This window comes from Anneissia japonica, unplaced genomic scaffold, assembly GCF_011630105.1.
Source record: "Anneissia japonica isolate Jap-2015-1 unplaced genomic scaffold, ASM1163010v1 scaffold287721_len753485_cov172, whole genome shotgun sequence".
Taxonomy (NCBI): Eukaryota; Metazoa; Echinodermata; class Crinoidea; order Comatulida; family Comatulidae; genus Anneissia; species Anneissia japonica.
This window is the reverse complement of record NW_022699480.1, coordinates 577,320-591,111: the sequence shown is the minus strand read 5'-3', so window position 1 is coordinate 591,111 and position 13,792 is coordinate 577,320. Positions and strand designations below refer to the sequence as shown.

At 34.7% G+C, this 13,792-nt stretch overlaps 1 protein-coding gene across 3 annotated transcripts in view; it reads right to left on the bottom strand.

The window, feature by feature from the left end:
• LOC117102981 (delta-1-pyrroline-5-carboxylate synthase-like) overlaps window positions 1-13,792 on the bottom strand; it is a 62,777-nt gene that overhangs the window by 47,009 nt on the left and 1,976 nt on the right. For 2 of the 3 annotated variants that reach the window (XM_033243446.1, XM_033243448.1), the window contains exons 2-5: window positions 3,913-4,239; window positions 2,973-3,110; window positions 1,629-1,727; window positions 175-327 (exon numbers count right to left, since the gene is read on the bottom strand). In XM_033243446.1, coding sequence (XP_033099337.1) covers window positions 175-327; window positions 1,629-1,727; window positions 2,973-3,110; window positions 3,913-4,221 — 699 coding nt within the window. In that variant the 5' untranslated portion in view covers window positions 4,222-4,239. Of the gene's footprint in view, window positions 1-174; window positions 328-1,628; window positions 1,728-2,972; window positions 3,111-3,912; window positions 4,240-4,379; window positions 4,477-13,792 lie in introns of those variants that run through there. The other variant, XM_033243447.1, reaches the window with a different exon arrangement.

Here is a 13,792-nt window from a genome sequence, read left to right as displayed (position 1 = left end):
GTCAGGTAGGGCAAAATTACACCTATACATGTTTCTCCTGACGCAAATCCAGTTATTGTCTATTATTCCATCACGACAATAACAATTACTATCAACACTGCATTTCCGTGAGAAATAATAGGCTTGATGTAAAATGGTAGTAGAGTAAAAATGAGAAAAAAACTTGTGGCTTACTCCATGAAGGTCCTTATCAGGTTCTGGGGGTGGAGAAACGACATCATTTGCATTCAAAATTGGTACAATATTCATACGCAGAAGCTCATTGATAGTAGACCTGAGATTGCTACGTGAATAGTCGTGATAAAAATCGGGCTTGGTAACCAGTACCTGTTAAGAATATGATTAAATGATCTGATTAAACAATTTGAACAACACTTGAGTCTAAGTTTCAATACCATATAATTTTTGCTCATATTAAAAGCAGAATTGAAATTAAATGATTGAAAATTTTCTTGCATATGATTTTGCCTTGTAGTTCAAATAGACAGTGTGAGAAGGTAAAAAATATTTGGTATCCTAATACACATTTTATTTTATACTCAATAGTTTTTTTTAAATGGACAAAATATCTGAAATATATAAAATTTAATTGAAAGGCATATGTAATTTAGTACAGTGAGTTGATGTTTTCTATAACCAATGAACTTTACAAGTGAGATTATTTATAAACAACTGAAAAAGCTGGAGACAGCTGTCTATCTTGCCCAGGAGCTTTTCTAAACTTAAGTGTGGCTAGGGACGAGTTATTAAATGGAGAGTTTCTGAAAGCACAAGCACAGGAAGTCAAGCTCACTTTCCAGCAATCCCAAGTTGCGAGAAGCCACTTCCAGGATATCTGGTTAAATGAGTTTTTTTAACATATCTAACTTCATTTTGCTGCACATGGTGATCACCAGCTGACTTCCGAAAAGTAATTAATAATAATTATACTAATAGTATAACGAGAGCATCGATAATACAGTAGCCCACTTGATATTTAATTGCTCCAGGTAATTAAACTGTTGAGTAAATTTTTTTTAAATAATGACTTACATTCCCAGAAATGGCACTCTCAGACATCAAAAATGCTTTTTAAGATTTTTGGAATGACTATAGATTTCCATTTTTTAACAAATTTTTTTTGGGAAATTAGTGACCATATACTGTACTATTATTATAGCCTAACCAGAATTGCCATTGGATGGCAATTTTAGGCCGACCTAGTTTAGGCCTAGGCCTAAATTTTTTCTTCAAACTGCTTGGCAAGTCAAAGCGTGGGATTAAAACATTAAACACAATGTGATGGATTAAAATATGAGATGAGAGTTCATGGCATTGGTAGGTGAGACAAATACAGAAGAAAGTATACACAAAATGGAGCTGGCGAGAGCATGCCAGCGAATGCGATCCACAACCTCTGAATTTGCCTAGTAATGAAAAAGTCGTCAAAGAAAATAATAATCTAAAATTTATGCCAATAAATGACCTGGTTTATAATAATTAGAGTAATGCATATTTACATTCTATAATGTAAAAATATCTATAAAAAAACATATTAATAAATAATGAAAATAAGATTGAATTATAACAAGTGATACTTTAAAAAGGGTATGTTAGAGGTGATATAAGCAATTACTTCTTGGCAATACCTGTGCAGTGGTAAGTCCATACTGTGAGAACATGGCTTCATACAGTGACATCAGACCACTTTGACCTGCTGCTGCACAAGCTCTTGATTCCAACTGAAACTAGAATAATTCATAAAAGAACATAGTTAAAATCAATATACAATAAATACTGATCATTCACAAAAGCAATCCTTGAAAATAACCATATACAGCACAAATGAGTGCGAGTTTGAGTCAAAATGGCGTGTTCATTTTGAAGTGTAACTATGCAAGGTTCTATAAAGAGACACAACATGTATACTTCAAAGAAAGTGGAGATGGTTTTACTATGGAGGTATAAGGTTTTTACATACTTCATATCCATCACATCAGTATCCATTGGCAGTAGTTATTAAAAGCAAACAGACTAATCTGCATTATGTACACATAAAGAACTGTATCATTGTAACCAGTAATTGTGCAATTGTGTTACAAACAACTAGTGTGTGGTGGTTTTTTAATCCATGTTGGGATATATTAAATTGCAATATGGTGTCCTATAAAAAATATGTTTATGATTTATCTTAGGTCAAATAAGGTAATCGATGGTCATGCATTTATATAGCGCCTACCACAGTAAAAACCGTTACAAGGCACTTTTAAGGTACAAGAAACTAAAATTTAATTTATGAACATGTGCGAACGCGAAGAGGAGGATGGCGCACACCCCTGATATTTTTAAATAATGGCGAGTTAATTATAGTAAGAATAGATTCTCAATTAAGCTAAAAGTAATTCCCTGATCATGGACACAAAATGTACACACAGTCTTGGAATTCTTGGAAAGCTGCTGTTTTATATAATAAATATGGTATTTATATAGCATATTGATTTTGGGAGTATTTCAGAATGAATATTGAGAAATAAAGCGACTGATTTTATGTTGAATTTGTATTATATGTGTATTTTATATAGAAGGCAATCGTCACCTAAAATACAGTTACAATGTACAACGTAATCGTAGAAACGTACAACCAACTCGCAGAAATCTACAACGTACTCGCAGAAACGTACATCGTACTCTTAGAGACGTAAAACCTTACCCACAAAATTGTCTTTTTCTGCAGGTACTGTGAGCATCCTTTTATGCAACAACGTTGTACATTTCTGAGAGTGTCTTATGTTGTCTGTTTCTGCGAAGATGTTGTACATGTCTGTGTAAGTCTTTTCAGCGAGCATGTTGTACATTTCTGTGAGTATGTAGTATGTTTCTATGAGTATGTTGTACGTTTGTAACTGAATTTTTGGCCTTCCACAGTTTTTATTTGTACTGAAATTGGTACTGTAGAAAGGGATTTGTCAGAAATATATTAACTGTCAACTTACTTGGCCTTGGATAGGTGTCAATGTTTCTCTCATACTCTGGGACATTCTCACTTCATGTCGTAGGCGCTGCTTACCAAAAGCTACAGCACCACTGGTTACGAGCAACATCTGTCGACCAGCTAATTGTAAATTAGATACCTATAAAAGTGAGACAAAAATTAATAAGAAAAGGAGCTGTATTATTCAGTCACAACAAATAAAATAAAATAAATACAGTAGCACCTTCTTTTGACAAACATAATTTATTGTGACCCAAGCTTTCGCTAGCTTCATCAGGAAGTGAATACCTCAAGATCAAACTGTTCATTCAATATATGATGCAATATAAACAAAATAACAGAATGGCTGGCTGAAAGTAACCAGTGATAAACATAGCATCTTGAATGAGTGGTGCAAATATTACTAGTTTATTAATTACTAAAATTAATAACAATTTCCTTTCTTATGTTGGAATATCAACAAGTGTAAAGTGTCAGATTTGTGTACATGTCAGAATATGCTTGGAAAGAAAGTCACTTACATTCCACTTATATGAGGACAACATTTTTCTCAAACATTTATTATTATCTTTATTTATCACCAGTGGAAGTGTATCTCCGTGCCAAATGTATCATGTGCTTTTATCTATATTGGAATCTAGTACTTAAAGTTAATCTAGCATGGAGGTTCAGTAGTTACATAGGGGTTATCTGATGAAAACTAGGTTTGCGTTTTATAAAAAAACGAAACCTAGTTACAATTCACCTACTTGAATAGAAGCTTTAGAACTTCAGCTGGCGAAAATCTATGGGAGGCCCATCAATTGGAAAAAAGGTAGCACCCACGCCCGTCTCTCATTTAATTATCAAACCCCTCCACTTAAACTTCAAGTCCCCATCAGCCCCTCTATAGGGGCAGTAGTTACACTTTACCTACAATCGAAAAACTAGTTGCACTTTACCTGTTCTACAATGGAAGCTAATCTGCCGAGGGCAACACCACATTCATCATCACGAGTGATAACAGCACTGCCGAGCTTTACTACCACACGCTTGCAATTTTTCAAATCGGAACGAAAGGCAACTGCTGATTTCTGAGAGTCTGATGTGTATATATGACGGAGCTGCCCGGAAAACTGACACCTTTTGTGTTGTGAAAAGTTTGCTGCATTGTTAAATGCAGATAAAATTGGCAGGGACTTCTTGCAAGGATGTCTTTGTACAGCATTAATGTTACGAATGACTGATGAACAATGACCTAGAGATGCCATTTCTCATTAACTCAGCCACTAAATGCAAAAGAAGAAAACAAAAGATTAACAAACGTCTGATAAAGTTAATTTAAATGCTAATATTTTTTTAAAGGCTGTCTAATATATAAATAAAGGTATGGAATTTTAATCATGAAAAGATACATAGAGTATATTACATTTTCTATTAAGCAACTCTCAAATGAGAGAACTGCTCTTGAATAGGAGCAGTACCAAGTGTAGTGTATATATTTTCGTTAGGACTCTCAAATAAGTGCTGGGATAAATTTTACTTTCAAAAAAAAAAAAAAAAACATGTTACAAACATAATCAAGAGTACATTATCTAGATGTTTCTTATCGATAAAAACTATAAACACTCCCGAAATATATATTAATATTTTATATTAATTTATTATGAATTTAAGAACCACATGTTTATTTACACTCTCAAACAATCCAGCCTCGAAATTTAGACTTGAAAAAAATCAAACTATAGAGGGTACACTATCAACAGATTTTGTCATATTGGGACTTGTGTTAATTTAAATTAAATTAAAAATGCAATGCTTAGAAATAGCATATACATATATGATCATGTTGAATTAAATAAAAGAAATGCAGCTAGCCTAGCCCAACTTATGATAGTTACACAGACAGCTCTGGATTGGTTTGATAAGCTGACCCTTAGTATTTGGCCTGACAATCTGTATAGTATGGTGCAGGATTTACAGATTTCCTCCAAAATTTTGAAAACATAAAAACCTCTCTATATTTTAAGGGCAATTTAAGTCACAAGCACGCTCACTCCATTTGCAAAAGTGCTTACCGAGCCAACAAATTTCAAACCGAGCCGCTGCCTATGGGGCCAAGTTGACAAAGCCGAGTTTGGTTAAGGTGAGGGTCAGTCATGTTTCAAGATTGTGAATGGCCAAGCTGAATTAAAGATTTATAACATATCATGAAACAAAAAGTTTCTTGAAAATTACAGTGTTTTAGAGTACTTTAAATAAAAATGTATTAAGATTGATGTTAAATTTTAATGGGTTTTTATTTCGCTGTGGCTAGAGATACGGTACTGTATTTCTACTTCAATGTGCTAAACGTACGGCAAATGGGATTACATCACGATAACCCAATGAAGAGCCAGAATGTGCGTGACGTCATCTTTCAAGATCGGCATTGCAGATCGCCCACAGTTAGACTTGCCACAAGTCTCTTATTTTTTTATTATTTTTCTCATTCTGGCCAGCGCTGCCAATGAGAAAGTTAATTTAGAGACAGAATAAGTGACTTGTAAAACACTGAATGCAGGTACCAGGATGCCGAAAGAATGACGTAATCTTAAATTCCGTATTTGGATAAATGGGCGGACCGAAATAAACAATTTTAACCAATCACAATGTTCACATTTTCGGAGCCACGAAACTGAGTCACTCTCGTCAACTAGTTAGGCATAGCTAAAAAATAGTCCTCCCTAATAAAACGGGCCTAAAAAATATTTAGAATAGACCCTAGTAAGACCAGGGAGATGTAAAAGCTCCCTGGTAACACAGTGTGTGCAATGGCAAAAACAATTAAGCTTTAATAGGCTAGATGGCATACCATTGCAAACACAACATCTCTTTCCAAAGGGATAGCCTAGGCCTCTGAAGTCTAGTAGTAGTAGGCCTAGTAGAGGCTTGGCCTTTTTTAACTTTAATATTACATTAGGCCTACCTTTTTAACAATGTTCTACCCTATGCCTAATTAATCTGTGTAACTAGTGGTGAGCAGGGTTCTGTAAGTAAGGTTATCAGTCCATAGTCGTTCAGCAGGCCAGACCTTAGATACTGTTTATAATTCAAGTAGGTAGGCAGAAGGGAGCTGGTCTAGCTTACATAGTCCTAGTCGAGACATCCGCATCTTCAATTTTGAAAATTTACCAAGATTAATTAATATGCATGAAGTAAGCCAATCATGTGATTTACAAAATCAGTCATGCATACGATATGCTACATCAAATTTGATGTGGGAAACTGTATGCATGAATGATCAGGCAGCATTTTCCCAGGTTCTAATCCAAAAGAAATCGAGTATTGGACGCCAATTAAATTTGGTATGGCGCGCACAAATTGCAATAAAGAGTGAGTAACCAAACATTAGGGCCTGGAACCCAGGCTAGCCCACAGTGTGAGATGTTGTGAGGAGAGCGGTGTGCGTGTAACTTGTGAATAAGTACTTGGCTTAGCACATGATTAGCTGGGCAAGAGTATGTATTTTCTTATACTGTACTGTCATCGATAAATAGGCGCAGCGAAAGGGTTCCATTCTGTAATAAGAGTCATAATCATACTATATAGCCATATCAAGGAAGGCATGAATCCTCAGTACGTAGGCCCAGGCCAGCTTGCTTATGCTTTCGCTTATAAGAGAGTTGACATACTGTACTACTTGGTCTTTGGTCTAATCTATTTACATGACAACACATGCACTAATAAAAAAACTGAATATAAAACTGTAAATAACAGGATTCTTTTAAGATTACTAGCACTTTACTGTTTAAATAGACCTGCATCAAAAATCACGATTGCGGAAACTCATTTTCTCGATCTGAATTATTCTGGCCGAACAACGTAATGAGATTATCGTACCTTTAGCAAACTGAAGTAGAAATACGGTACCGTATCTCTAGCCACAGCATTTTATTTTGTAAATACTGGTGTTGAAAAGCAATATTCTGAGAAATTTTTACAGTGATACACCTTTCTTTAATTGTTTTGTTTTTTTTTCTTCTTTTTTAAAAATTTCTCTTACTGTTGTCTCCGTTTCCTTCTCTCTCTGTGTTGACTGCCTGTTCTGATTGCTTGGCCGTAATCTTATACTTATGGGCCTTTTATTGAAATTAATTCATTTGGGCCACATTTGTGAATGTGAGGCCTAGGCCCTAGGCCAAGCCTAGACCTAACTACTAAGACAGTGCTAAGACTGATGCTTTTGTATGATTAACACAATAGAAAAAATGTTTATTTTAGTATTTATTTATATATTTTTTTTCATTTAAAAATTAAAATAACATATCAAGGAGCTCGTATTCCAACCCTGAAGGATATTATAAAATACAGTTAGGGGCGCTAATGCACTTTAGTACTGTAACACTTCTATCTTCAAAAATAGTATTTTCACCTACTGTGCACTACTAACGATATCCTATAATGGTTTTTCATCCAGTTCTGCAACTAATAATGCCGGTTTTTAGCATACTAAAAACATGTTTCATTCCAGCGACTCACGACGGTGCAGCTCGCCATGTTTGTTGTTTATACAGTAAATAACTAATTGCCAGGTTGTTATCTAATTTTAAGAACAGCTCTTTTTGTTGCCAGGTTCTTGTTTTCATTTTGTTAAAGCAATACTTTTCATCATTATTATTTAGTATTATAAATATTAATTGTTTTTACCGTTGTTATAAAATATTCTGGTACAATAATGACATTTATTAAATATAGAGCCAACAGCTATTACATACTGAAGGTACATTTACATCAAATTCCCATTTGAAAATGTTTCGTTGTCAACGATGCTTTTACTGTAGGACCATATTAGATCAATATAGATACATTTAGAAAACTTAATTATATTATTACACTTAGGATAACTTTCATAGCATTTGAAAAAAACAATTACACTTGGGACCTTTATTACATTTAGACCTAAAAATTATTACACTTACAGTAGAACATTTTTATTACATTTAGAACCAAAATTATTACACTTAGAACCTTCATTATATTGAGACCCAAAAATGATTACCGTACACTTAGGACCTACATTTAGACCCAAAAATGATTACTCTTAGAACCTTTTTATTACATTTAGACCCAAAATTATTACACTTAGAACCTTTATTACATTTAGACCCCAAAATTATTACACTTAGGACCTAATTATTACATTTAATACCCATTTCACACTGATGCTATTTTGCAAATATTAACAACTTGTAAAAAGTTGTAACCAGGTTTGGATGAGTGTGAAAGCAAAATCCTTGTAAATTTTCCGAGATTTCACAGGGGTCCCCTGAGTTATCTCGGAACAAAAACAGACCATCGCGAGGCCTGTTTTTTCCCGAAATCTTCCGAGTTGTTGTTGCGCATGCGTCATGTCCATATTTTGACCTTTTCGCAGGCTGTGTTTTTGTTTTTTTTTAGTTGGAACGAATGGCGGCAGCAATGGAAAACGTATGAACATTACTACCATTTGTTAATAGGCCTAGACCTAAAATCAAAAGAAATCTCGCTAAATTTCACATGTCTGATGTAGAAACAATCACGAGGCTTCGTAAAATACGCCGACAGCGAATCATTATGATGTTTGTCGCACTGATTGCCTCTAACAACAATGGTGAGCTACCGGCCGGCGGCCCGACTGCGCCTAGCTAGCCTAGGTCTATCTTTCTCGCCAGCTCGACTACCAAGCGAGCTAGGAGTTCAATCCGTTTTACTCTCCGAAGGCTAAGGACCATAGAATAATTATAATCTTGTTAATTCGGTACCAGGCCTAGTTTAGTAGTTGATATGTAATTCGGACAACCTACAACTAGCCTAGGCCTACTATACTACCCTAGGCCTCTAGGCCTAGTCATAATATTCTTCCGAGATTTCTCATGGTTTGAAAGTGCATGTGTGAAATGAACCAAAAATCTCGGAATATCAAACTTGTTACAACTTGTTAATAGGGTTTGTTAAAAGTTGTAATATTTTCTGCTAGTGTGAAATGGGTATTAGACCCTTATTACACTTACACAATTTTTTTTACATTTAGACCAAAAAACTATTACACAATTAGGATTTGTATAGACCCCTAAAAATTGTTACACTTAGGAACAGTATTATATTTAGACCCAAAAATTATTACACTTAGAACCTTTTTATTACATTTAGACCCAAAATTATTACACTTGGAACCTTAATTACATTTAGACCCAAAAAGTATTACACATTAGCATTTGTATAGACCCCAAAAATTGTTACACTAAAGACCTTTATTACATTTAGACCCAACAGTTATTACACATAGGCCTACAACCTGTATTACATTTAGAGCCAAAAATTATTACACTTGGGATCCTCATAATTACATTTAGTGCCAAAATTAAATTCACATAGGATATTTAGGGCCATTCTTCACCCACAACCCTACCTAAAGGGGGTCGTGAATGATTGTGGGGGCGCTGGACATTTTGGGGCAAATATCTTAAAATAACAAGATAACGTTCTCCGCGATACGACGATTTATTGGGTTCACTTTCAGATCAGTGGCACCCATCACTTTGATGGTGCACCCATGAACAATATAAAATATAAACAAAGAAAATAAATTTTCTTTCACGCGATTTCTACGTGCAAATTTTGTAATAACGCAGTGTGGGATGCCTTCTTGCAACAATTACTTTTGAACTTTGACATCTATGACCTCCATGTGCAAATTCTGAAACAACCGTCATAGTAACAACTAGGACGCCTCTCTTAATTACAATTACTTTCTATTGTTTTCAACGTGAATTGTTACATGCAAACTGTGGAAAACGTTTTTAGTGTAAGACCTTTAATTTGAAGCAGTTAAGTTGCGTGGGTTGTCAAAGATCTTATAAACACAAAAAGTCCTTCTCCGCGATTTTACGCGTGACAAATAGAAGGGTCAATTTGGCCAAGGTATTATAGGTAATTCAACAGAAGGACGCACATCTCCGCTCTCGAACATAGCGCGTGCGTACAGTCAATTGATCTTTACTGTGGCATCGAAAATCCGATACTAGTTGCGATTACAGCCGTTAATTATTTGTCTATGCGTGCCATTCGTTCTATGGTGTTAGTTTTTATTCTATTAATTTTGGGTACTTCGCAATGTCTGTTACATCTGCTTTTTTTTTTTGACCGCGAGCTTGTTAAATGCTTCTATTAACTGCAATTTGATTTGTGAAAATTGACCAAGAAAATGAAAAGTTATAATAGCAATTTAAAATTTACGAATTTTATAAAATTTCATATTCTTATGTAACATTAATCTGTCATTTTGACAATGTTGGCATAAGGTGCCGAAAACGAAAAATTCGAGTATATATAGAACATTCATTAATTTTTTCTGCGAAGTGAGTCTCATGAACGACAATTCACCGCAAGACGTGTGACTAACAAGGCAACTAACACGCGCGTGGGTAAATCGTCACGTACGCTGACGGTTTATGGTCTGGTTGCTATGATTTTTGTGACTTTCAGCGTGTAGAGACGCACGTGCGCCTAGAATGTTGATGCCAGAGTTATAACCTTTTATGTCCTGTCGAGATGTGCGTCCTCTTGTTTAATGGACCTTTCCGCTAAGCTCCGCCCCTTGGATATTGTTGCTAAGGTCCCACAAGGCGGCAGTATAAAACATACGCGAACACGTGCGTTTGTGGGACAACATGTGTGTTTGTAAGACGGCGCGCATTCCTAGCGCTGTTCTGATTGGTCAGTTGTTAAGATTGATTGACACGCCGGAAAGGTCTATTGCCTTGATTTGGCACAGAAAATAATTAGTTTTGGGAGAGTGTGTCCTAGTCGTTGCCATGGATCTGAGGTAGGGTGTTTCGTTACCAAGTACGTTAACTTGTTCATTATGTTCTAAAGAGAGGGCGCATTGTAAATCAGAAGCTTCTAATTCTTAAGCGTAAACGTAAAGTCGTGCGGCGTACGCCATGGTCAGAGCGATCACGGTTCAAAAGTTTTAAACTTAGCAAGAAGGTTCATACGTTATTACAGAATTAGCGGAGAACGCAATCTTGTATTTATAAGATCTTTGATAACCCTCACAACTTAACTGCTCCAAATCAAAGATCTTATACTAATAAGATATCGTTTTCCACTATTTTTGGGGTTGTGCACTTTTTGGGAGAGCGTCCTAGTCGTTGCCATGGATCTGAGATAGGGTTTACAATACGCCTTCACTTTAGAACAATGAACATACTTGGTAACGAACTTTGGCTGAACGTGAACCTCTTATCTCAGATCTATAGCAACAACTAGGACGGAACAACACATGTGACACTCTTCAGATAAAATTGCCTACTACAGTGTGTGGGATGCAGGCATAAGAGGACAAAATTTGGAGAATCATTAGTTCACTATATGACAACGTTAAATCTAAAGTAAAAATTGGGGAAAATATGACTAAGGAATTTCCAATTCATAAAGGCGTTAAACAAGGATGCATGCAGATGTGTATAAGAGACAGATTCCAAGCACATCAAAGCTCCTGAATTTTGCGGTATATAAGTATAAGAACATCATCATCATCATAATTATTATTATTATTAAGATTATTATTATCATTATCATTGTTTGTTCTTTCTGTTTGATATTAATTTTTTATTAGGCCTATAAGGTTTTCTTTATACCAATGTTTTGATGTAATTGTGCAATGATTTTCTGAATAAACTCAAATTAAATCAAATTATTATTATTATTATATTACTATTATTATTATTATTATTAAACCAATCAATCAATTAATCAAGCAATCAATCAGTCACTCACCTACCCACGTACCTAAACAACCACTCAATCACTTAATCAATCAATCAATCGTCAATCACGGTCATTATTACATCCAGGACATTGCACTTAGGACCAATTTATTTATACATTCTTTCATTAAATAATTTATATACCTATGTATGTGTATATATATATATATATATATACTGTATATATATATATGTGTGTGTGTGTGTGTGTCTTGATTATTTAAATGTATTATGTATTGATTATGAATTTCATATCTCGATATTTTAATCGACCAAGTTTATTTGTACTATTGTGCTTTTATTTTCGAATTGAAATTATATATATATACTGTATATATATATGCATATATATATGTATATATATATATATACATACATATATAGTTGTATCCGATGTAGTAGGTTCCACGTATGTCTCATACGAATATATAAATAAAAGTAAATACGAAAATGAAGCGATAGCATACGTTGACATAATAGAGACATAAAATTTATTGCAAACGAATATTTCGGACACGCCTGTGGTGTCCTTCTTCAGCGTTAACACGTATGAATGAGAATTACAGAACAAATCAAACTAAAAGTATCAAGTGAATAACCAAGATAAGTCATAAGATAAAAGGCCAGCAATTAGTAAATGAGAAGTGATAAACTAATAAACAGTCGGAAGCATAAAAAGGACTGGCGGTAAAATTGCTTGTGACAAACAACAATGCAAAATAAACAATAAAAAGGAAGTCAACTATAATACTGAGAATCTGGAGAACAGTAATTAAAATGAGACAAAGGGTCTATATAAAATTGGTGTATAATGGAAATAATAAAAATAGATATAAATCTGATATAAAAAAAATCTGATATAAAAAGTAATAATGAAATAATAAACACAAATGAGCATCGTCATAATAATCATCCTCATGAAAATAAGTCTAAGTGATAATGAAAATATATAGGATCACAAATATATCCTATTTGGTGAATGAATAACCGCTTATGAAGCCAAGATCCTTGTTGATACCAGTTTTGTGTGTGTTAAGTTTCATAATCCACTGCAATTCAGAACAGCGCCTCTCAGTAAGAGACTTAAAACCTGAAGCAATTAATACAAATTTCATATCATTAACAGAGTGGTTAGGCAGATTAAAATGTTGTGCTACAGGGAATCCCAGAGGTTTGTCCCGAATCGATTTCTTGTGATTGTTACACCTAAGTCTAAATTTGCTCCCTGTCTCCCCGACATAACAACCTCGATCACACTTAGAACATATGATCATATATATAACATTGGTAGAGTTGCATGTGAAAGGGGGTGGGTTGATGGTTAAGTTAGTGTGGGGGAGCTTGATAGATTTGCTAGTGATGAGAATATCACAGACTTTGCAGCGTGAGTTGTTGCAGGGACGGTTACCAGTTAAGGGGGGAATTCTAGGGAGATGGGAGGAAGTCAGGATATTTTTAATGTTGGGGGGCTGTCGTTTAGCTAAGATGGGGGGATTTTCGAAACTAAGAAAAAGCAACTATCCGATACCTTTCATCAAACATAACATTGAGAAAGCATCATCTAAATCCCGACATGATCTTCTCCAATACAGACCTAAAGCCAATACTACACGCATCCCCCTTATACTAGACTATAACCCCCGTATTTTTAAGCTGTCAGAATCCATTAAAGCGGATTTCCAGGTTCTGAAAACCCACTTACCTGACCACAAACCCTTCGAAAATCCCCCCATCTTAGCTAAACGACAGCTAATCTGCCTAACCACTCTGTTAATGATATGAAATTTGTATTAATTGCTTCAGGTTTTAAGTCTCTTACTGAGAGACGCTGTTCTGAATTGCAGTGGATTATGAAACTTAACACACACAAAACTGGTATCAACAAGGATCTTGGCTTCATAAGCGGTTATTCATTCACCAAATAGGATGTATTTGTGATCCTATATATTTTCATTATCACTTAGACTTATTTTCATGAGGATGATTATTATGACGATGCTCATTTGTGTTTATTATTTCATTATTACTTTTTATATCAGATTTTTTTTAT